Genomic DNA, 23912 nt, shown 5'->3' with positions numbered 1-23912 from the left:
AAATAGCTAAATCACCTTCGCGCACCGACCTAGAGGAGGCGGCGGCTCTGCGATCTCCCATTAACATTCTAATCTCTCACATTAACATTGCCACCTCAGTGCGTTCGCCGTGGAGGCCGCTCACCGATCTTACATTAACATGCTAATTTTTAACCTGGCAGCCCTACAATTGGTGGAAAACCCACCACCGTCGCAGTCGCCGTCCATCACTCACATTAACATTAGCTGCCCCGCCCATGCTGCTGACATTTGGGCTACGCCCATTTCAAACCTTTATAAACAGTTTGCCTTTAGAAGCTAACCCCCTTTTCCTGATGATGATCGCTTGTGTTGCGATCGAAACGTCGTAGTTTTTTGTTATTTTCTATGAACCTATCTGCGTGACTTTACCGAAAGACCCAAAGAATATGAATTCCTGTAGTCGCGAAAGCTTTAAGTCAAGATTTGCAGTATATTCTTTACAACAATGCTAATTATTATTTTGTGAGAATGTGCAGTATAGTGGCTGCATGTCGATGCTTTATGCATTTAAATTGTATGGAATAGGTATAAAATAAGCTGGTGTTAAGATGGCATGTGCTTTGTTTTCTGGCAGGCCTGCCACACCATTGCAGGATTTCTTCAAAAAGAGCCAAGTGCAGCAGGTACTGAAGCTGCAGGAGCAGGTGTGGAGAGAGAGGAAAGCCTGTGAGCAGCTGGAGGCTGAGCTGTCAGCACACCAGCAGCTGGTGATTGACAGAGGTATCTCTCTTTGAATATGTGTGTATGTTGAACTTCTTTTGTACAGCACGTAGTAGCCAACTGCTCATCGGAGGTGCAGAGGAAGGGCAACAACCTGAAGCAGAGTTTGTGTTTGAACATTCATGTGTTTAGATTTGAAGTTATTCATCACAATTGCCTAGTGTGCCGGGGTCACGGTCCAAATTTGCCACATTTGAAATATTCCGAATCACTTAATTGGGAAACATGTAGCAATCGTTACTCTCCTGTGAAAACTTGGCCTGGACACTTCTAAAGCAGTTTTGAGACTTTGTGTGGCTTCCCTATGTAAAACAAATTTTCGTGAAAAAAACATGCTGATGAAATGTTTCCCTTCATTATATACGTATATTAACTCTTCAGACCCCACCTGACTGTCTGCTTTCTAACATTGGCAGTGACATATCCTAGCCATAGCACATTCATCGCTTGTTCCAGAGGTTCATTGGCTGCCAGGTTAATACTGCAGGTGTATTTACCTTAATTTTACCCTCAAATTTCTCAATTGGGATTATATATGGCAACATTGCCACCTTCTGGCAGACCACATAGATTGGGCAATTGTGGGTAGTAACAATTTCTGGCTGCCTTCTGACTTGTCTGGTTTTCTTCCCAAATGAGCGATGTGGACTGAACGACCCCCTCTCGTTTGTCACCTTTCTGATGATCTGATGCCTTAATGAGGTCCCATTGTTGTATTTCTTAAAGCTATGTCGGGTGGTGGAGGGTTTAACGACACATTTATATTTGCGCGATCTAACCAAAAAAACCTATATTATGGATGTTACATCTTCTTTGGTTCTTTCGGTAAAGTCACGTAGAATGAGAATAAAATAATAAAATAAAGCAATAAAATTCTCACAACGTTTCGGCCACAACACAAGTGGCCTTCTTCAGGTGAAAGGAACAAACCTGTTGGGACGACAGAGCTACAATGAACGCTGCTAAGATTCGCAGCGTCTTTTAAGCTGGTTGAGAGAAGTGAGGGACCTTGACAAAGGGGTTTACATATCAAACAGGAGAATTTAGCATTGAAACAGTTGAGGGATTAGCTCGTGACTGGTCACAGAAATAGCTATGTTAAAGTCAAAGCCTACACATCTACAGAGGCACCTCGTACATGGACGCCAAAGGGGCTGCAACAACTCAACTATCATACAGTAAACCAATGTGAAAAAAACCTAAGTCTAAATTACATCAATATAATAAATGTACTCAACATATTCTTCAATAAGCAGAGCTATTAACAGCAACTGGGCATACACTACACTATATAATGAATACCATATAGTAAACAGATAAACAAACTAAAATATAAACTACCTCAATGTTATCAATAAACTCTATATATTCTCCAATCAGCTGAGCTACCAACAATAAGTCGTTATATATCACGATGCTATATGGCGAAAAAAATGGGTGGATTCTTACCCTCCACATCAGCACCACGGACCGCTACGAGCCCCGTTCAGACGGACGAGTCCATCATGGTCGGAACAGAGGAGAGAAACAGCTGCGAGGCACTGTTATAATCATGTTATAAACCATACCATTAACCGTGGTGTGAGAGGTATTAAGAGTCAATGCCAGCGAAAGAGCTGCGGTCTGAAGGTCACCATAAAATAATTAATTAAGAACCGAAATGCGGTGGTGATGACGACCGTTTGCGTTATGGTCGAAACGTCGTGAGAATTTTTATTGTTTTATATATGTTTTATTATTTTATTGTTTCCCTTCAACGTGACTTTACCGAAATAGCTAAGAATATGAATTACTGCAGTCACGAAAGCTTTAAATAAAAAAATATAGCTATTTCTGTGACCAGTCACAAGCTAATCCCTCAACTGTTTCAATGCTAAATTCTCCTGTTTGATATGTAAACCCCTTTGTCAAGGTCCCTCACTTCTCTCAACCAGCTTAAAAGACGCTGCGAATCTTAGCAGCGTTCATTGTAGCTCTGTCGTCCCGACAGGTTTGTTCCTTTCACCTGAAGAAGGTCACTTGTGTTGTGGCCGAAACGTCGTGAGAATTTTATTGTTTTATTTTATTGCTTTCTTCTCATTCTACGTGACTTTACTGAAAGAACCAAAGAAGATGAATCCTTGCAGTCACGAAAGCTTTAAATCGAAATGGATGTTACAGTTATGTTCAGATTAACGTTTGCAACAAACAGTATGGATCCTTGCTTTCACGAAAGCTTAAAATCCTGAAAAGTATACACCATCTCATAATTTTTTAGTTTTGAGAATGTGATGCCCATTTAGTCGTTGCTGTTTTTTGCTGCCCATTTGACGTTTTGGAGATTTTAAATTAAGGTCAAACCCAAGATAGGAACGTGTCATTTAGCACTGCAGTATATTATTGCTTCAAGTGACTCTACTCATGAAAGGAAGCTGAATGACAGCCTGCTCATGTTATGTGCACAGCACATTAATTCCCTTCATGTTTTGTTGTAAAGATGCGCAGGTGTTTGCTCTGCAAGCAAGATTGAAGACACTAAGAAGTATTTACGAACAGAAACCATCTTCTCCACAGTCGGGGGTGTTGAAGGAGTTACAAGAGAAATCAGACCGGTAACGATGCCCGCCTAACACTCCTACTGACGATTTGTAATTAAGTCACGTGCAGGCATCTTTCTCTCGACTTTCTGTTAGTGGGCAGATGGGCACTTAATTGGTAACTGGATAAGTGGTGATTTTGTTGTGTATGGTAACTGGTGAAGGGTAGTAATTTAGAAAATAAGTGAGTTTTTCCTCCTCTTATTCAAGTGATTGGACATGGCACCTATGGAATATCTACTCATGAAAGCTTTAGCATGTGTTTTTACATCGCTTCACAGACACCACCTCGGGGCGCAAGCACGTTTTACTGTGGCTCCAGTGTGTTTAACTACATTTTTTGGTTTTACTGTTGTTTGCGTAGTACGAGTGTAGTGTTGTACTCACATGGATACTCTTAACTTTTTTCCTGTGTCACTTTATTTACCTTCCATCCAATGTGGATGCTCCTCACCTACACTAACACACACACCCTTGTTCCGAACTCCCCGACTTCCCCATACTCATCTCCGCACACCTCGTGCGCGGTAACTACTCTGTTTCCCCCGCTCTCTCACTCTACACTCTGTTATCCTGTCCTGCTTCCCTCACACTTCCGCCCTCGTCCCTGCCCCCAGCAGGTGATCAGCCAACACTGCTGGGGAGGTGAGGGCGAGGTCCCAGGCGTCTTCTCCCCGACTCTTGTGTTCTTCATCCCTTGGGCACCAACCAACTCACCGTGCTACTCCGCACACTCCCTGATATATATCCCTTCTCATTTTGGGTCCCCACTTATCCCCCATTAAGCTGGCGCCTCCACGGCGCCTCCGGCACGCACTCTCTCTTATCGTCTCCATCTCCCGCCTCTCTGGTATCTACCCCGTGCCCCAATGCTCACACCTGCTCGTCCTCAAATGCACCCGCTCAATCAATGCTTCTCCCCCTAATTGCTGCCGCTTCTTCGGCACCTAATCCATGTCTCCACGCTTGCACCTGCGCGACCTCAATTGCACTATCTCCATCCATGCTGCGCCCCCTAATTGCTACCACGCCACTCCAGTGTCACCTCACATCACCCTTTTGCTAATCCCGCGCGTTACGCTATTACACGAGCATCAAAAAAATCTGTAATTCAAACCCTTTTATTTATTCTTTTATTTTTTAATATTTCAACAAATGGATTTAAATTCATTATTTTAATCAGTAACTTTTATAGCAGCCTTGCTCACCTGGCCATCCTGGCAAGCACCACCAGCATTAGCAGCTACAACAATATAGCAGCTACAATGGATGATCTCAAGCAGTTGTACAATTTAATGCTTGGTAATATTCTGGATTTGTTGGTCCCCCTTCAAACAAGGAGGATTTCAGCCATCCGGCCATTTCCCTGGTATAACAATGAACTGCGCTCAATCGAGACGATAGTAAAGCTGAGCGAACTTGCAGAAGATGAGTCCTCATGGTTCATCAACAGGTTTTTAAAGAGCTGCAACATCTCTACCAAGATGCCCCTGGCTTGAGCTAAATCGGCTAATTTTTCTAAACTCGTTGCTGATAACTCCAACAAACCTCAGCTACTTTTTTGTACCAAATCTCAGATGTTAAAACCCCCTCCACAAACACATTTCCTTGCCTCCACCAAAACATAATACATTCCTCGAGTTTTTCCTCAGCAATATTAAAGCTATCCGCCATTAAATGCAGTCTTCTTTAACATAGCCACCAACCATTTTGCCGCCCTCTTTTCAGAGTACTACCCTGTCTTCTCTCAAAAAAACAGTCCTTGATTCTGAAGTACCTAAACTATCGCCCTACCTCCAATATGCCCTTTCTTTACAAGGTTCTCAAGTGTGTGGATGCCTCTTGGCTCCAAAAACTTTCAATTGACTTCAAATCTTTCCAATATAGTTTTCGGCCTGGATACAGCACTGCGACGGCATTTGGTGAGGGTGGTAAATTATTTATTGACTGCCGCCAACACTGGCTCACTCAGCATTCTAGTTCTACTCGACCTGAGTGCTGCTTTTGATACCATCTGCTTAAATGATTGAAACATAATATGGGGGTTAATGGTACCGCACTGTGCTTGACTCGATCCTGTTTATCGAATCACAAGCAATTTATTAGCCTGCGTGGCTCTTACAGTTTGGGAAAAAAGTATTTGATCCCCTGCTGATTTTGTACGTTTGCCCACTGACAAAGAAATGATCAGTCTATAATTTTAATGGTGGGTTTATTTGAACAGTGAGAGACAGAATAACAGCAAAAAATCCAGAAAAACGCATGTCAAAAGTGTTATAAATTGATTTGCATTTAATGAGGGAAATAAGTATTTGACCCCTCTGCAAAACATGACTTAATACTTGGTGGCAAAACCCTTATTGGCAATCACAGGTCAGACGTTTCTTGTAGTTGGCCACCAGGTTTGCACACATCTCAGGAGGGATTTTGCCCCACTCCTCTTTGCAGATCTTCTCCACATCATTAAGGTTTTGAGGCTGGCATTTGGCAACTCAAAGCTTCAGCTCCCTCCACAGATTTTGTATGGGATTAAGGTATGGAGACTGGCTAGGCCACTCCAGGACCTTAATGCGCTTCTTCTTGAGCCACTCCTTTGTTGCCTTGGCTGTGTTTGGGTCATTGTCATGCTGGAATACCCATCCACGACCCATTTTCAATGCCCTGGCTGAGGGAAGGAGGTTCTCACCCGAGATTTAACGGTACATGGCCCCGTCCATCGTACCTTTGATGTGGTGAAGTTGTACTGTCCCCTTAGCAGAAAAACACCCCCAAAGCATAATGTTTCCACCTCCATGTTTGACGGTGGGGATGGTGTTCTTGGGGTCATAGGCAGCATTCCTCCTCCAAACACTGCGAGTTGAGTTGATGCCAAAGAGCTCCATTTTGGTCTCATCTGACCACAACACTTTCACCCAGTTGTCCTCTGAATCATTCAGATGTTCATTGGCAAACTTCAGATGGGCATGTATATGTGCTTTCTTGAGATCATTGACAAGATCCTCCTGTGTAGTTCTGGGCTGATTCCTCACTGTTCTCATGATCATTGCAACTCCACGAGGTGAGATATTGCATGGAGCCCTAGGCCGAGGGAGATTGACAGTTTTTTTTGTGTTTCTTCCATTTGCGAATAATTGCACCAACTGTTGTCACCTTCTCACCAAGCTGCTTGGCAATGGTCTTGTAGCCCATTCCAGCCTTGTGTAGGTCTACAATCTTGTCTCTGACATCCTTGGAGAGCTCTTTGGTCTTGGCCATGGTGGAGAGTTTGACATCTGATTGATTGATTGCTTCTGTGGACAGGTACATTTTATACAGGTGTGGTGGTCACTCTGTAAACACGCACACGCTACACAGTACCTACCAGAGCGGGGTCATTCATAACCCTGATTGAGACCCCGGCTGAGGGGTAGAGGCTGTGAAGTGTTGTGTGTGTGTGGGATCCCCTGGAACCCTGGTTCGAGGCAGAAAGTGGGATCAAACAAACACAGATTGGTTGGGCTTCCTGTGGCCAGAACCCCTCCTGAGGGGAGGGGGCTGCGAGGGATCTGTGATCCCTCAGAACCCCGCCCCTCGGTGGGGGAAATCGTATAAAAGGCGGGCTCCTGGGTGCAGAGTTCAGTTCGTCTCAAGCCGAAGCCGAGGAGCCGCCTGAAGAGGAGATCCTGGACCCCAAGCCCCGACGTCCTTCTGAGGGCCGGGGCTCAGTGTGGTACCAGTGATCAGCAGGCTAGGACCCTGAGGTTCCCTCAGCCCGACGCCCTTCTCAGGGCCGGGTCTGGACGGGCCAGTGGTCGAAGACCCACCGGTGCCAGCGGTGGGTCAGCCTCCCCTAGGTCCAGCTAGCCGGAGTGCTAGAGTAGTAGTCAGACCCAAAGCTAGAGTATGCTAGCCCGGAGGCTGTACCTCCCTAGGTTGTGGGTAGAAGGGGCCCGTTACCCCTTCGTGTTAAGGACCTTGTGAATCATTGTTAAGGACATCAATAAAAGTGTTTAATTCCTACTACGACTCCGTCTCCATCTACGACTACTACAACTGGTGACAGAAGTGTCCGAATACTTTGCCACCATGGAGACTAGATGGAAGACACTTGCCAAGGCTCCGGAAAATGAAGCCGATCAAGAAACTGCTCCAGAGGGAGCCAAGTCGCAGCCGGAGGATGGTCCTTCAACGGGGGATCTACGACCTCCCCGACCACCGATCGACTCACCGCCAGCGGGAGAGACGCTCCTATCGGTACACTCCCGCCTCGCCCTGCCGCTGCCATCCTCGATGAAATAACGCGGGCGGGTCCGGGAGGGGATGCTGCGAGGCCGTGCCAGCGGGCGAGTGGCGTTCCCGCCATCGCCGCGGGAGTTCCCGCGCAACATTTTGAAGAAACGGCTGGGAGCGATGTCCCTTTCCGCGCGGCGTTACGTCACTGCCGCCGGAAGCGGGGCTGGCGCGGCCGGAGGTGATGTCACTTCCACCGAAAGTCACGGGCTCCCGGAACTACACGTCACTTCCGCCCGGAGCGCCCGCCAATGGGACGCGGCCGCGTCATCAGCTATGTTTTTGGAGGACATACCGACGTATGGCGCTCCCACGAACACCGCAGCCGCTGTGGGAGAAGAGTCAGCGGGTTGGGAGCCGGCGCTCCAGCAACGCTTGCTGGCACTGCAGGTGTTCAAGCCAAAGGGTGGTGATTGGACGGCTTTTTCACGCCGTTTCATCTCCAATTGTGAGACAGCTGAGTGGACGGAGGGGGTGGCACTTCGGGCTCTCCCGTCCACTCTTGACGACGACGCGCTGGCCACCTTCCTCACCATCCTGAGGGCTCGGCGTGCAACGCTGCAGGACGCCCTCCACCACATGGCGTTGGTGTACGGGCCCCCGTCAGAGATCAGGCATCACTTTACCACCCGGACGAAGGAGGCAAACGAGACTCCCCTCGGCTTCCGAAGCGCGCTGCTGGCGCTGACCAAGGCTGCCTACCCTCGCATGGACGACGAGGGCATCGACGCCATAGTTCTAGAGAAGCTTTTGACGCTTGCTCGTGAGTTACACATTGCCGTTCACGTCACGGACGAGGACGATCTCTCCTCCCTGCGTGCGGCAAGATACCTGCACACCGAACTGCTCCTCCAACGCTACAAGCCGAAGACGGCATGCGCTGCACACACGGACATCCCGGTGGGAGAGGGCCGGGACAACCAGGCCTTCGCGTCGCATCACGCCTCCAGCTGGAGGGCGGGTGACCGGCCTCGCCAGGATGAGTCACGACGGGGGAGACCGCTTCCCCGCGGACCGGAGGCCGCGTCACGTGCTACAACTGCGGACAACAAGGACACCTGTCATCTGGCTGTCCGGCTCCTCAACGACGCGCTCCGGGCTGCCCGCCACCCTCTACCCGCCCGCCTGCAGCTTCACAAGGGCCACAGGCGAGTCGCGACGCACCACGCATTCAGCCCCTGCCTTCATCTCATACCCCTCACTCGGTTGCGTCGCTCGATCATGTTGCGTTGCGAGTTCGGGACCGAAATGTCATACACCCTGAGGGGCCACTCCAACCGGGTCAATGGTCGGAGTTGGCCCATAGGGTCGTCGCTGCGATCACGGGTTCCTCCGTTATCATCGGCACCATTGCTGGGATTGAAATTTGGGTACTGGTTGATACCGGGGCATCGGCAACCATTATTTCTGACCTGATCTACAATGTGCTGCCCCAGCCGTGTCAATCATTGACCCCTGTCGCTGTTTCTTGTTTCGCTGCGAACGGGGGTTCTTTGGAAAAATTGGTCAAATTAATGCCCAAATTTGTATTGGCGATATTAAATTGACAGGTCCCATTTTGGTTTCTAATACCCTTGCCGTTCCATGTCTGTTGGACACTGATTTCCTCCGTAAAATGCCCATTAAGATCATGATGGACAAAGGCTGTATTGAGCTTCCTTCGGGCCGCTGTATGTCGTTCTTACCCTCGCTCACCCGGTTGCGTACGGCCTGTGCGACGATTCAGGCAATGGCGTCCCAGACGGTTCGGATTCCGCCGGGCACACAAATGCTTGTTCCGCTTCGGCTGCGTAAGCCACTCGAGCCAGGGGGGACATATGAGATGTTGCTGGCTCCATCCAACACAGCCGTACGGGGATTGGAGCTGGTGGGCGCACAGACACTCGTGCCTAGTACGAGCCAACCTTTCATCCAGGTATTGAATGCAAGGTTGCGAACGAGGGTCGTACCCCAGGGGGCCATAATTTCCCACACGTCACTAGCGCTCTCACGGTGACCATGTTGTGGGCCATGTGGATGACGCGCCTCGATTCAACACGCATTCCGACCTCGATGATGGTTGGATGGATTCCCTTTGTTCTGCGCCTGGCGAACTTTCCGACTCCCAGCGATCCCAATTACGCGCGTTGCTCCGTGAATTTTCCGATGTTTTCAGTAAACACAAATTCGATATCGGACGCACTACCCTGCTGAACCATCACATTGATACGGACGATTCCGCTCCCATTCGGCAGAATCCGTTTCGGTTGAGCTCGGCTGAGAAAGAACATGTCCGGTTGGCCGTCAACGACATGCTGGCCGCGGACATCATTTCTCCATCCACCAGCCCCTGGGGGGCCCCGATTGTACTTGTCAAAAAACATGATGGCAGTTTTCGGTTTTGCGTTGACTTTCGGAAACATAACAAAATTTCGATGGCAGACGCATATCCACTCCCTCGGATGGACGAGTCTCTAGATGCCTTGGCGGGGAAGCGGTACTTCTCCACCTTGGATCTTTTGTCTGTATTTTGGCAACTGCCCTTGGACGAGGCGTCCAAACCTAAGGCCGCATTCCGTACGCCACAGGGTCTTTTTGAATTTAATCGGTTGCCCATCGGTTTGCACTCGGCCCCAGCGACGTTCCAGAGACTCATGGAGCTGGTCCTTGCTGGGCTGCAGTGGGACTCATGCCTCATTTATCTCGACGATGTGATTGTTTTTAGTCGTACATTCGAGGAACACTTGGATAGGTTGCGGGCCGTGTTTATTAAGATGCGTGCTGATAATCTCAAATTTAAGCCCCAAAAATGTTTTCTATTGCGTCAATCGGTACGGTACCTCGGACACATTGTCAGCCGTACGGGAATTGCCACCGACCCTGAAAAAACCGATTGCGTCAGAACATGGGCGACTCCTACGTCTGTGGGCTAGGTCTGCAGCTTCATAGGGTTCGCGTCCTATTACCGTCGGTTTGTTGAGGGGTTCGCGTCAATAGCCAAACCCCTTCATGCGCTGACGGCTAAAGGTGCTAAGTTTCAGTGGGGGGAGGTCGAGGACAGGGCGTTTAAGGCCCTCCGCGATGCCCTTATCAGCGCTCCTCCCTTGTGTTACCCTGACTTTATCTTGCCTTTTATTCTGGACACTGATGCCAATAACACGGGAATTGGCGGGGTGCTCTCCCAAGTCGTGAACGGCGTCGAGCGCGTGGTCGCCTACGGCACTAGGGTGCTGTCCCCGGCGGAGCAGCGCTACAGCGTTACTTGCCGTGAACTGCTGGCTATTGTCTTCTTTGTACAACAGTACCGGCCGTACCTGTACGATAGGCACTTTACCGTTCGTGCCGATCACGCAGCGTTACAATATGCGCTAAAGATAGACCAGCCATCCGGCAAGTTGTCACGGTGGCTGGAAGTCCTACAGGACTAAGCGTTCACGGTGATCCTACCGTAAGGGCACTCGGCATTCGAACGCTGATGGTCTGTCGCGCCTTCCTCCGGGGGAAGGATGCGCGTGTTTTACGGGCTCTGGGAGGTGCAAAGTGGCCGTTGTAGCTGCGCCTACCTCTCCCTTGGCTGCAGCAGCAGAGGTTGTCGGCCCAGAGGACGGTTTTGCTCAGGACCAGCACGATTCGGTTGCCCGTGACTCATTGCTTGAGCTGCCTCTTGCCGAATGGGGATGTCTCCAGATGGAGGATATCTCCCTCCTTAGACTGCGCCGCCGTGCCGAACGTACAAGTACCTCGAATGGCCGGGAAAGTGTTGGGACATTCGTTTTGCGAGATGGTCTCCTCGTCATGGGATGCCAGCTCTCGCCGTTACAGGGTTGTTGTTCCTACCGCTCTGCGGAGAAGGGCCGTGTGGGCCGCACACGAACGACTCTTACATTTGGGCACTCATAAGACACTCGACACTCTGAAATTGGATTTCTTTTGGCCAGGGATGGCCTACGATGTAGCTGACTTGCTAAAAAGCTGCACACTGTACACGGCGGAAGCACCCAGCTACGCCAGCCTGCCCGCCGCTTCAGTCAACTCAGGTGTCCCGCGTCAACGAACTGGTGGCGCTGGACATTCTCGGGCCTTTTCCGGTCACTGCCCGGGGTAATAAGTACCTACTGGTTGGTCGAGTATTTCACCCGCTGGCCCATGGCCTGGCCCCTCCCCAACCAGTCGGCGGCGGCCGTTGCGGAGGCCTTTCACCAGGGCTATGTCCTGGATAAGGGCTCCCCGGAACGGCTGTTGACCGACCAGGGAAATAACTTTTCATCTGTCCTTCTGCGGGAGGTTTGTGACCTGTTAGGCACCCAGAAGGTGCGCACTTCCCCCTACCATCCGCAGACCGATGGTATGGTCGAGCGTCTACACCGGACGATTACCTCTATTTTGTGCCATCAAGTATATGAGGCGGAGCTCGATTGGGACCTCCGCATGCCCGGGGTTCTGGCCGCGTACCGATTGGCACCTCACGCAGCCACGGGTTATTCGCCCTTCAACTTGATGTATGGCAGGGATGTTGACCCCCCTTTGGACGTACAACTGCAGGTAAAACCAGCCGCGTCGCGGTCGAAACTGTCCGACCACATTCGGTTCAATATACAGAAGTTGGTCGAGGCGCGGCAAGCCGCAAGGGAAAACTCCGGGGCGAGGCAACAGGCAAATGAACGCCTGCACAACCGCCGCGTATCCACACACACATGGTCTGTGGGGGACAAGGCATGGTTACACTGCCCCCAAGTACCCTTGGCGACGTCGGCGAAATTGCTCAAACCCTGGCGGGGTCCAGTGGACATTGTTCGGGTGGTTCGGGACCAGTGCGTTCGGGTTGCGTGCGGGCGGCGCTCATGGTTTGTTCAACCGTCACGACTGAAACCCTACATCACGCCTCTCACTGTCACCTCACGTTCATCTCGCAGGGGCCGTGCGCTTGGTGTGTCCGATGGCCTGGGGGGTTGTTCTCCTGACCCTTCCTATGCACCATGCCGTGTTGCTGCTCCCCCGGTTGCCACAGGAGTGAGTTCTCCGGCGGCGCTCACGCCGATGGATCGCCGTGCTGCTTCGCCGGCCGTCCGACAGGGAGCTGACCCGCAAGCACCGGCATCCGCCTCAGCTGACAAACCGGAGGTCCATCGCCCGGCCCCTCCCAGTCCCCCACCAGGGACTCCTGGCCCTTATGATGGTCCCGCTACAAGGACTCGCTCCAGGCTTTCCCGATTCTCTTAAGGCCTGTCGCCACTTCCCACACTGTCCGCCTCCTCCCCCTGTGTATGCGCCGGTCATTGCCTCACTTGTCCCTTCTTCAGTCTGCCGGTGCGTTCATCGGCGGGTGGGATTCAGGACGCAAGGGGAGTCGAAAATGCGCGTGGTCGAGTTCGGGTTTTGTATGTTTTATTCATGGCGTGTAATTGTACAGGTGGGTTTGGGCGACTCCTGCGAGTTGCTACTGTTCGTTGTTGTTGTTGTTCTTGCTGAGGCACACGAGTTCATGTTCAGTTTAATTTTAGTATTGTCAAAAGTAGAGGCTTATTGTCATGGCAGCCGGGACGGCTGCGGGCTATACAGGGGGGGGGGGGGTGATGTGGTGGTCACTCTGTAAACACGCACACGCTAAACAGTACTTACCAGAGCGGGGTCATTCATAACCCTGATTGAGACGCCGCCTGAGGGGTAGAGGCTGTGAAGTGTGTGTGTGTGTGTGGGATCCCCCGGAACCCTGGTCCTAGGCAGAAAGTGGGATCAAACGAACACAGATTGGTTGGGCTTCCTGTGGCCAGAACCCCTCCTGAGGGGAGGGGGCTGCGACGGATCTGTGATCCCTCGGAACCCCGCCCCTCGGTGGGGGAAATCGTATAAAAGGCGGGCTCCTGGGAGCAGAGTTCAGTTCGTCTCAAGCCGAAGCCGAGCAGCCGCCTGAAGAGGAGATCCTGGACCCCAAGCCCTGATGTCTTTCTGAGGGCCGGGGCTCAGTGTGGTACCAGTGATCAGCAGGCTAGGACCCTGCGGTTCCCTCAGCCCGATGCCCTTCTCAGGGCCGGGTCTGGACGGGCCAGTGGTCGAAGACCCACCGGTGCCAGTGGTGGGTCAGCCTCCCCTAGGTCCAGCTAGCCGGAGGGCTAGAGTAGTAGTCGGACCCAAAGCTAGAGTACGCTAGCCCGGAGGCTGTACCTCCCTAGGTTGTGGGTAGAAGGGGCCGTTACCCCTTCCTGTTAAGGACCTAGTGAATTGTTGTTAAGGACATCAATTAAAGTGTTTAATTCCTACTACGACTCCGTCTCCATCTACGACTACTACACGGGTAACAAGCTGAGATTAGGAGCACTCCCTTTAAGAGTGTGCTCCTCATCTCAGCTCGTTACCTGTATAAAAGACACCTGGGAGCCAGAAATCTTTCTGATTGAGAGGGGGTCAAATACTTATTTCCCTCATTAAAATGCAACTCAATTTATAAAATTTTTGACATGCGTTTTTCTGGATGTTTTTGTTGTTATTCTGTCTCTCACTGTTCAAATAAACCTACCATTAAAATTATAGACTGATCATTTCTTTGTCAGTGGACAAACGTACAAAATCAGCAGGGGATCAAATACTTGTTTCCCTCACTGTAAGTCTGCAACCAGCACCGTTTATTTCAGCGTCCCCCAGGGCCCTTCCCTGGGTCAACTTTTCTCTATCTACGTGATCTCGTTAGGTACCACCCTTCCTCAATGTTCACTTTTATACTGATAACACTCAAATTTACATACACTGCGTATCGAATGCTATTGATTCCCTCCGCTCTCTCATTACCACTTTCACTTATCCGAGCTTGGATGCAGCACAGCTTCCTCCAGCTGATTGGGAATAAAACAAAGGTTATGCTCATTGGGTCTCACCACCAGTCTGATGATCGATTGTTTCAACATACGCCCTGCATATCAATAAAATCGTCAAGGTCGATTTTTTTCATTTACAGAACATTGTGCGGCCCTCTCGTCCGCTTACGCAGAACAATTGGTTAATTTTATTTTCTCATGCATCGATGCCTGCAACTTCTTGGTATCTGAAACTTCCAGTATGGTTCTCAGATGACTCCAGTCTATTCAGAATACAGCTTTTATGGTTCTGACCCTCACATTGAAGGCAATGAATGATCTTCACCTCCAAATATTGGGGAGTTAATACGCAGCTACTCTCCAACAACAAAAACTCTGAGGATGGTGGACTGAAGCTCAAGTCCATGTGTGATCGGTTCTTTGCTTCCATAGCAGATGGACTTTGGATCTTTCATCCGAAGGCTGTTAGGGAGTCCGGTTCATTTGGATCTTCAAGTTCTCGCCGAAAAACATTTCTCTTTCATTTGGCTTTTTGCATTTTAACTGAGCCACTTCTTACCCAACCCCACCCCCACCATGATGGATGTGAAGTGCCTTGAGATTTTATAAAAGGTGCTATATAAGCTGTACTTATGATCATTATTTATACTGCACATATAGTATATAGGTTGTGAAACAAACTTCTTTTAATTTAACATTGTAAATTAGTATAAAGAATTGGTGCATGTTCATAACGTTAGTTAGTACCAAGCAATGTTGGTTTTACATTGTGTTACACTTGTTTCCCATGGAAAGCCTCACTAAGTCTCAAGATCTTTTCAGGAGTGTCCTGCTAAGTTTTCACATGAGTGGGTGATCACTGCTATGTGTTTCCGAATCGAGTAAAACGTGTTATTTTCACATTTGGCCTGCAAAGGCAGATGGAGCGTAGTATTTACGGTTAAATACACAACCCACTAACCGAGGCGGCCTGCCAGATACCACTGCGCCTTATTTCTGTGTATATAGATATAATTTAGAGAGTACCGGCATGGCTCTTGCAGCGCTGCCTCTTACAATTCCGTTTCATTATAGCGCTCCTTGTCCTGGTTGAAAATTCCTGCCGGATCAGACCATATATGGAAGGAAAGTGGGCGTGGTGTTGCCCATAGGGGTGCCTTTGCCCATATGTGGTCTTGGGGAACCAGAATTGAAATGTCTTGTATCAATTCTGCTCATAGTCGGTCTTTCAGCCGTGTTAAGAGTATCCATTCATCTAGGGTTAATCACTGCATACATTAATTGGCGTTCTATGGATCGAGCAATCCCATTGGTTAGTACAGTATAGCTTTCCGTGTGAAGCATGTGTTTATGGCAGACGGTGGTTAATCTTACACAAGCTCCAACCGAATGCACTGGTGAGTGTATAACTTATTGTATTTTTACATCATGGTTTAAAGTTATTTTTATTTATACAATTATTTAATCATTTTCATGATGTGTACAGTATCATTTATTAAGGCTATTATCGATACCCCAATGAAGCCCTCATATCGGTCATCGGGACAAAATAGTGTTGTCGGTACGCATCTCCATTGGAGCCATGTTATAATGACCTCGTATAGTGGCTCCGTTTACCAAGAACGCATCCTGAGCGCTATACGAGTAGTACTACAGTATTGTAGCAATGTTTGTTAAGAATATATGTGAGCATGTGTATGTGTAGGGTGGTTGTTATGGTTGCAGCATTGTTGGACATTTTGTGCGTGGTTGCAATTTACTTTGCTGCGTGCTTGTTAGCTGTTGAGGGCGTGACGGGTTTATTTTTTCCATTCCTGTTGCTGTATGTCCCTGTACTTTTCCTGTTCAGTTGTAATGTGCACTGTTGCTTACTTTATTGAGGGCGATATTGGCATGAGGCCCACCCCCCCCCTCATTAATATTCATGAGTGGGTGGATTTTTACACTAACACAGAAGGTCGAGCTGAATTAAAAATGTATTACGCAAAGTCGCTTCAAATATGTTTCTTTACAGAAAGTGGCGGTAAAACATAAATCTAAGCAGCACAGTACTACATCCGTGCGTGACGTCACTGCAAAAGGCCCCCCCTTCATTAATATTCATGCGAATATGGAAATTTACAATAACGCACAAGAAGGTCGCGCACTCCACATGCAGCACCCCTCCTCTCATTAATAAGTAGGTGACGTCACTCCACATGCCGCACCCCTCCACAATAACCATTAGCGGGTGATGTCACTCTACAACCCTCCCCCTCAATAATCATGAGCTGAACAATTTTTATATTGAATATTTCATATTTACTGCAATATACACCCGTCCTTGGACGGGCAAAAAAGCTAGTATAAAATAAAGATTGATTGGTTGTGGTGTGCTCTACTCTCTGTTGATGCCCGTGGCGTAAGTGGCTGCATTGTGTGTCGCTAACGATACTGGGCTGTGGCAGGCTGCAGGAAGTGATGCGCCAAAACCAAGAACTGCGGAAAGAGAATGCAATCAGTGAACACAGGGTGGACACCCTGAAAGATGAGAATGGGAGCCTGTCTCGCAAGGTTTGTTTTAAAGACCAGATTTCATATTTTACAAATTTTGTCCTGCTCATCTCCTGTTGACAGCCTTTATCCAGTGGTGGAAATTCCCCATTTCTGCATACGTGATGCTTTGTAAAATGCTTTATTGTTCCTAAATGGGGTGACCTCTACCAATTAAATTGGTGTCTAATTTACTCAACCCAGATGTGCTATAGGCTGAGTAAAACCTCAACCAGGATCTGAACTCACAACCTCTCATTTGTGAGCTGCTTGCTATATTTCCAAGCGACCTGGCTGGAGCATATTTTCAAATTTTTACGTAAAGTATTTACCCGATTCTTTTCTTTTTAATGGTATCCTTTAAAATAAAACAAATCCATGTGTTTTTGTGTTTTCCACCTATTGTGTTCCCATTGTACTATTGGTGCCATGTCATAAGACAACCAATCCATTTGAATCTGTCAAGGCAGTACAACCCATTCTATAATTGAGATGCTTTCAACTGACCTCTGGTCTATACAGTAGAAGGCAAAACTTTCCTACACACCCCATCACCGAGAGTAGTGTCTTATGGCATAACAGTTCAGCAAATATTTTTCATTTACAGAGATAGAATTAAGTCTGGAACCAAATATAATGTGCTGATGTTTTTGTGCAATCATTGGTGACCAGACTGAGACCATCGGCTCGCTACACTTGAGAACACGGTTTGACCAATGACCTCGGTGGTGCCAGCTCAGCGTTCTGACGTTTGTGCCACCTGGCCACATCTGCCATGTTCTCTCCACACTCTCGTGTCTCCCCTTTCAGTGCAATCGTGTTTGCATTGTCTGGTCTGCTGAGCTGATAAAAGTTTCAGCTAGGAATGAGATAAACTAGTTTATGGCTGGTTTAAGTAGTTGGCTAAGGCTGATGAAGGTAATCGTACAAATAATATTAGTACAGCTTCAAAGTGACATTCTGTTCGTGGTTTGCAGCTTACGGATACTGGAGTGAAGCTGAATGAAAGTCGGACTAAGTTGCGCGAGGTGGTGAGCTGCAGTGAAGGGGCGCTCCTGCAGAAGGAGAGAGAGTGTGTGGAACTGAAGACTCGACTGCAAACATTGCTGGACATAAAGGTAGCTCCAAGAATTTCACTTATTACAATATTTCCCCTGGATCATCCCTTGAGATGGAACAGGGCATCGATTGATACGTACATGGCAAACAATTAAAGACATGTACACTCACACACAGCTTCACCATACTCAACATCATGCTCATCGTACGGTGCAAAATAAGTTCCACATACATACATCACACATAGCATCATTAGTAGTTATAGTGTCATCACACACAGCATCATTGTGTGCATTTGCGTATGTGCTGTGGGCTATGCAGTGTAAGTGGATTGTACATGGTGTGTGGCATGTAGGCCGAGTTGGAAGAGCGAAGGGACATCCTGGAAGCCAAAGTGGCTGTTCTTGTGGAGCAGCTAGAGGAGATGCGGCAGGAGGTGACCTGTGGGGAGGTTTTGGGAGATGCTATTCAGGTACAACAACGGTAATTAAATAACTAATGGAATCCTGTAGGATCATCGGACTATTAACAGTCCTACCAGGAGGAGTCTTTTCAGGAAGAAGCAATCCAAAAGACCAATACCCCTTTGCCACGACTGGGCTGTCTGTGCCCCTGATATAAGTTCAAAAATATTGTTAATGCTCGAATGAGCATTGAGGCACTGCCTATCTCCTGCTTACAGCCCAGAGCCAGGGCTGAAAGTTCTCCATTCCTATGGCCGGGGGCTGTCTGTATAGGGCAACCACTATCGACTTTCCCACAAAGTGGTACTAATTTTAATGACCACGAAGTGAGGGGTGATTGGTTGAGTCAACCCCCCAAACCACTCTCTCTATCAATGAGCCACCTCAGTTGTTGAAAACAAACACTATTAAATCCAAAACTACATTGATAGAAAAACGTTACAGTGAGGCATTCTATTAAAGGTCTCCATTGATATTACTTATGCCACTGCCACGTATTTCTAGAACATGAATGCAGTGATGTGACTCACGTACTGGCAAAGCACCTGACTGGTTTTAAAGCCTTTTTTTCATTTGATCAGCCTGTAACACAGGTTATTGTGTGCCACACAGATTATAGATTTTTGCGTTCCACCTTCATTTAATTTACTGGTGCTTAGAGTGACAAATGACACTGTTAAGATGTAAACAATGATTTTACTGGTGTTATTTTGGGTGGCTGTAATGATTTCCCATATTTCTCTGTAGATGGACTCACTAAAGCAAGAAATAGCGACTTTGGTGAACACTCAGAACCATCATAATAGTTTAGTTCAACAACTGCAGTCTGATAAACATACTCTGCAGTCAATTATAGATGAAAATGATAGGCAGCTGGAGCTGCAGCTATTCCAACATCAGAACACGGTGATGGAATTCCAAAGGGAGTTGGACTTAATGAAAAAAAAAATAAAGGATCTTGAAAGGAAAGCAGATCAGAGAGAAAATGAATTGTTAGCTGAAGTGGAAGAGAACAAAATTAGTGTAGAAAAGCTTCAGAGAAAGTTGGAACAGAAGGAAGAAGATGTAATTTGTTTTGAGAAGGTTAACGAACAAGAGAGATGTAGATATGTGTCAAGTATTTCAAAGATTGAGCAGAAAATTCTAAACATTGAAACTGAAAAGTTAGAGCTGTCTGAGCAGATGAAACACATGCAGGAAGAACTCCGTTGTTTCTTGGCGAATGAATCCATTCTTAAGGAGGAGAGGGATATGCTGAGAGTGAAAATATCTGATACTGAGAATGAAAAACAGACACTTCTGAATGCAGTGTCTGACTTAGCACAAGAGAGAAACAGGCTCATAGGAAAACTGTCACTCCTGCTTGAGGAGAGTGACTGTCTAGGAAGGAAAGTGGTTGGCCTCGAGCAGGAGAAGGAAGGTCTTGTAGTGAGGATGGCTGGTCTTGAACAGGACAAGGAAGGTCTTGTAATGAGGGTGGCTGGCCTTGAGGAGGAGAAGGAAGGTTTCGTAGTGAGGGTGACTGGTCTTGAGGAGGAGAAGGGACATCTTCTAGTGAGAGTGTCTGACCTTGAAGAAGAGAAGGAAGGTCTTGTAGTGAGGGTGACTGGCCTTGAGAACGAGAAGATAGGGCTGGTAGTGAGGGTGGGAGGTCTTGAGGAGGAGAAAGAAGGTCTTGTAGTGAGGGTGAATGGTCTGGATGAGGATAAAGGACATCTTGTAATGACTGTGACTGGTCTTGAAAAGGAGAAGGACGGTCTATTAATGAGGATGGCTGGCCTTGAGCAGGAGAACGGACATCTCGTCATTAGGGTGGCTGACCTTGGAGAGGAGAAGGAAGGTCTTGTAATGAGGGTGGCGGGCCTTGAAGAGGAAAAGGAAGGTCTTGTATTGAGGGTGGCTGGCCTTGAGGAGGAGAAGAAAGGTCTCGTAGTGAGGGTGACTGGTCTTGAGGAGGAGAAGGGACATCTTGTAATGAGGGTGACTGACCTTGAAGAATTGAAGGATGGTTTTGTTGTGAGGATGGCTGGTCTTGAGAATGAGAAGGAAGGTCTTGTAGTGAGGGTGGCTCACCTTGAGGTGGAGAAGGAAGGTCTTGTAGTGAGGGTGGCTCACCTTGAGGAGGAGAAGGAAGGTCTTGTAGTGAGGGTGACTTGTATTGAGAACGAGAAGGAATGTTTTTTAGTGAGGATGGCAGACCTTGAAGAGGAGAAAGAAGGTATTGTAATGCGGGTGTCTGGCCTTGAGGAGGAGAAGGGACATCTTGTAATGAGAGTGTCTGATCTTGAAGAAGAGAAGGAAGGTCTTGTCGTGAGGGTGGCTCACCTTGAGGAGGAGAAAGAAGGTCTTGTAGTGCGGGTGACTGGCCTTGAGAACGAGAAGGAAGGTCTGGTAGTGAGGGTGGCAAGACTTGAAGAAGAGAAGGAAGGTCTTATAGCGAGGGTGGCTGGTTTGGATGAGGAGAAAGGGCATCTTGTAATGACTGTGACTGGTCTTGAGGAGGAGAAGGGACATCTTGTAATGAGGGTGGCTGACCTTGAAGAGGAGAAGGAAGGTCTTCTAGTGAGGTTGGCTGATCTTGAACACGACAAGCAAGGTCTTGTAATGAGGGTGTCTGGCCTTGAGCAAGAGAAGGAAGCTCTTGTAATGAGGGTAGCTGCCCTTGAAGAGGAAAAGGCAAGTCTTGAACGGGACAAGGAAGGTCTTGTAATGAGGGTGGCTGATCTTGAACACGACAAGCAAGGTCTTGTAATGAGGGTGTCTGGCCTTGAGCAAGAGAAGGAAGCTCTTGTAATGAGGGTAGCTGCCCTTGAAGAGGAAAAGGCAAGTCTTGAACGGGACAAGGAAGGTCTTGTAATGAGGGTGGCTGATCTTGAACACGACAAGCAAGGTCTTGTAATGAGGGTGTCTGGCCTTGAGCAAGAGAAGGAAGCTCTTGTAATGAGGGTAGCTGCCCTTGAAGAGGAAAAGGCAAGTCTTGAACGGGACAAGGAAGGTCTTGTAATGAGGGTGGCTGATCTTGAACACGACAAGCAAGGTCTTGTAATGAGGGTGTCTGGCCTTGAGCAAGAGAAGGAAGCTCTTGTAATGAGGGTAGCTGCCCTTGAAGAGGAAAAGGCAAGTCTTGAACGGGACAAGGAAGGTCTTGTAATGAGGGTGGCTGATCTTGAACACGACAAGCAAGGTCTTGTAATGAGGGTGTCTGGCCTTGAGCAAGAGAAGGAAGCTCTTGTAATGAGGGTAGCTGCCCTTGAAGAGGAAAAGGCAAGTCTTGAACGGGACAAGGAAGGTCTTGTAATGAGGGTGGCTGGCCTTGAAGAGGAGATGGAAGGTCTTGTAGTGAGGGTGACTGGTTTGGATGAGGAGAAAGGACATCTTGTAATGACTCTGACTGGTCTTGAAAAGGAGAAGGAACGTCTGTTAATGAGGATGGCTGGCCTTGAGCAGGAGAACGGACATCTCGTCATTAGGGTGGCTGACCTTGGAGAGGAGAAGGAAGATCTTGTAATGAGGGTGGCTGGCCTTGAGGAGGAGAAGAAAGGTCTTGTAGTGAGGTTGACTGGTCTTGAGGAAGAGAAGGGACATCTTGTAATGAGGGTGACTGACCTTGAAGAGGTGAAGGATGGTCTTGTCGTGAGGATGGCTGGTCTTGAGAACGAGAAGGAAGGTCTTGTAGTGAGGGTGGCTCACCTTGAGGAGGAGAAAGAAGGTCTTGTAGTGAGGGTGACTGGCCTTGAAAACGAGAAGGAAGGTCTGGTAGTGAGGTTGGCTGGTCTGCATGAGGATAAAGGACATCTTGTAATGACTGTGACTGGTCTTGAAAAGGAGAAAGAAGGTCTGTTAATGAGGGTGGCTGGCCTTGAGCAGGAGAAGAGACATCTCGTAATGAGGGTCGCTGACCTTGAACAGGACAAGCTAGGTCTTGAACAGGACAAGGAAGGTCTTCTAATGAGGGTGGCTGACTTTGAAGAGGAGAAGGAAGGTATTGTAGTGAGGGTAGCTGGTCTTGAGAATGAGAAGGAAGGTCTTGTAGTGAGGGTGGCAAGACTTGAAGAAGAGAAGGAAGGTCTTGTAGTGAGGGTGGCTGGTCTTGAAAATGAGAAGGAAGGTCTTGTAGTGAGGGTGGCTGGTCTTGAGAATGAGAAGGAAGGTCTTGTAGTGAGGGTGGCAAGACTTGAAGAAGAGAAGGAAGGTATTATAGCGAGGGTGGCTGGTCTGGATGAGGAGAAAGGGCATCTTGTAATGACTGTGACTGGTCTTGAGGAGGAGAAGGGACATCTTGTAATGAGGGTGGCTGGCCTTGAAGAGGAGAAGGAAGGTCTTCTATTGAGGGTGGCTGGTCTTGAACAGGACAAGCAAGGTCTTGTAATGAGGGTAGCTGCCCTTGAAGAGGAAAAGGCAAGTCTTGAACGGGACAAGGGAGGTCTTGTAGTGAGGGTGGCTGGTCTGGATGAGGAGAAAGGACATCTTGTAATGAGGGTGGCTGGCCTTGAAGAGGAGAAGGAAGGTCTTATAGCGAGGGTGGCTGGTTTGGATGAGGAGAAAGGACATCTTGTAATGACTGTGACTGGTCTTGAGGAGGAGAAGGGGCATCTTGTAATGAGGGTGGCTGGCCTTGAAGAGGAGAAGGAGAATGAAGGTCAGTTTTTAATCTCGGCCGTGTCACAAAGGCAAGAAGAGCTTGAAAAGACACGAAAACAACTTGAAGAAAAAGAAGCGCTGGAGAATAACTTGAACGCACGCATTCAAGACATGCATGTTCAATTCTCGTCATTCGAAGACACAATTACGGACCTTAATGGCACGATTATGGATTTGCAAAGTCGATGTAGTTCCCTGCTAGGTGATAATCAAAAGATTGCTGACAAGTACGAGATTCAACTCGCGCAGGAGCGTTATTTGCAGAATAAAGTTCACAAACTAAAAAACAGCATATTTGAACTGAAAGAACAGCACGCTTTTCTCGCATTACAGAAGGAACAAGACAAAGAAATGTTCCAAAAGATTATTTCTGCTGCAGCTGCCAGAGAAAAGGTAGCAGCTGACAACATCAAGAAGGCATTGGACTCACAGTTCAACGAGTTGGAAGTAACGTCAGCGCTCTTCAAACGCCAGAAATGCGCAGCTGAGCAACGACTGCAGGTTCATCTTGAGGAAGCTGACAGGGTTAAGGAACAACTGGAGAACATGAGCCTGAAATATGAGGCAACACGGCAGAAGATGCTTGAGGATGGAGATGTGGCGCAGGGCGATAAGAGGAAGCTTCAACAAGAGGTAGCTTTTGTTTATCTCTTGCATTAGAATTTAGTACATTTGGTTATCTGTGTCATTTTTAATAGCAAGGTTACTATGAAGAAAGGCACTATGTTTCACAGACATTATTTGGCTTGTTGAACCAGCAAAGCTTTAGTGAGTCTCATGACGATTTTTCAGTAAGGGGCAATGATTGCTAGGTCTTCCCCAATTGGGTATTGTCGGTACAT

The 23912-nt window shown here is 48.1% G+C and overlaps 1 protein-coding gene across 2 annotated transcripts in view; it reads left to right on the top strand.

Moving 5' to 3' along the window:
* The window catches only part of LOC116943056 (uncharacterized), a 50397-nt gene that overhangs the window by 12110 nt on the left and 14375 nt on the right, over positions 1 to 23912 (top strand). For both annotated transcript variants that reach the window (XM_032955692.2, XM_076067371.1), the window contains exons 8-13: positions 596 to 741; positions 3218 to 3332; positions 16822 to 16927; positions 17884 to 18024; positions 18321 to 18437; positions 19177 to 23703. In XM_032955692.2, the coding sequence (XP_032811583.1) occupies positions 596 to 741; positions 3218 to 3332; positions 16822 to 16927; positions 17884 to 18024; positions 18321 to 18437; positions 19177 to 23703 (5152 nt within the window). The remainder of the gene's footprint in view (positions 1 to 595; positions 742 to 3217; positions 3333 to 16821; positions 16928 to 17883; positions 18025 to 18320; positions 18438 to 19176; positions 23704 to 23912) is intronic.

This window comes from Petromyzon marinus, chromosome 16 (assembly GCF_048934315.1).
Source record: "Petromyzon marinus isolate PM22_M1 ecotype Great Lakes invasive population chromosome 16, UKy_Petmar_22M1.pri1.0, whole genome shotgun sequence".
In the NCBI taxonomy this organism is placed as follows: domain Eukaryota; kingdom Metazoa; phylum Chordata; class Hyperoartia; order Petromyzontiformes; family Petromyzontidae; genus Petromyzon; species Petromyzon marinus.
This window is presented reverse-complemented; position numbering and strand designations above follow the sequence as displayed.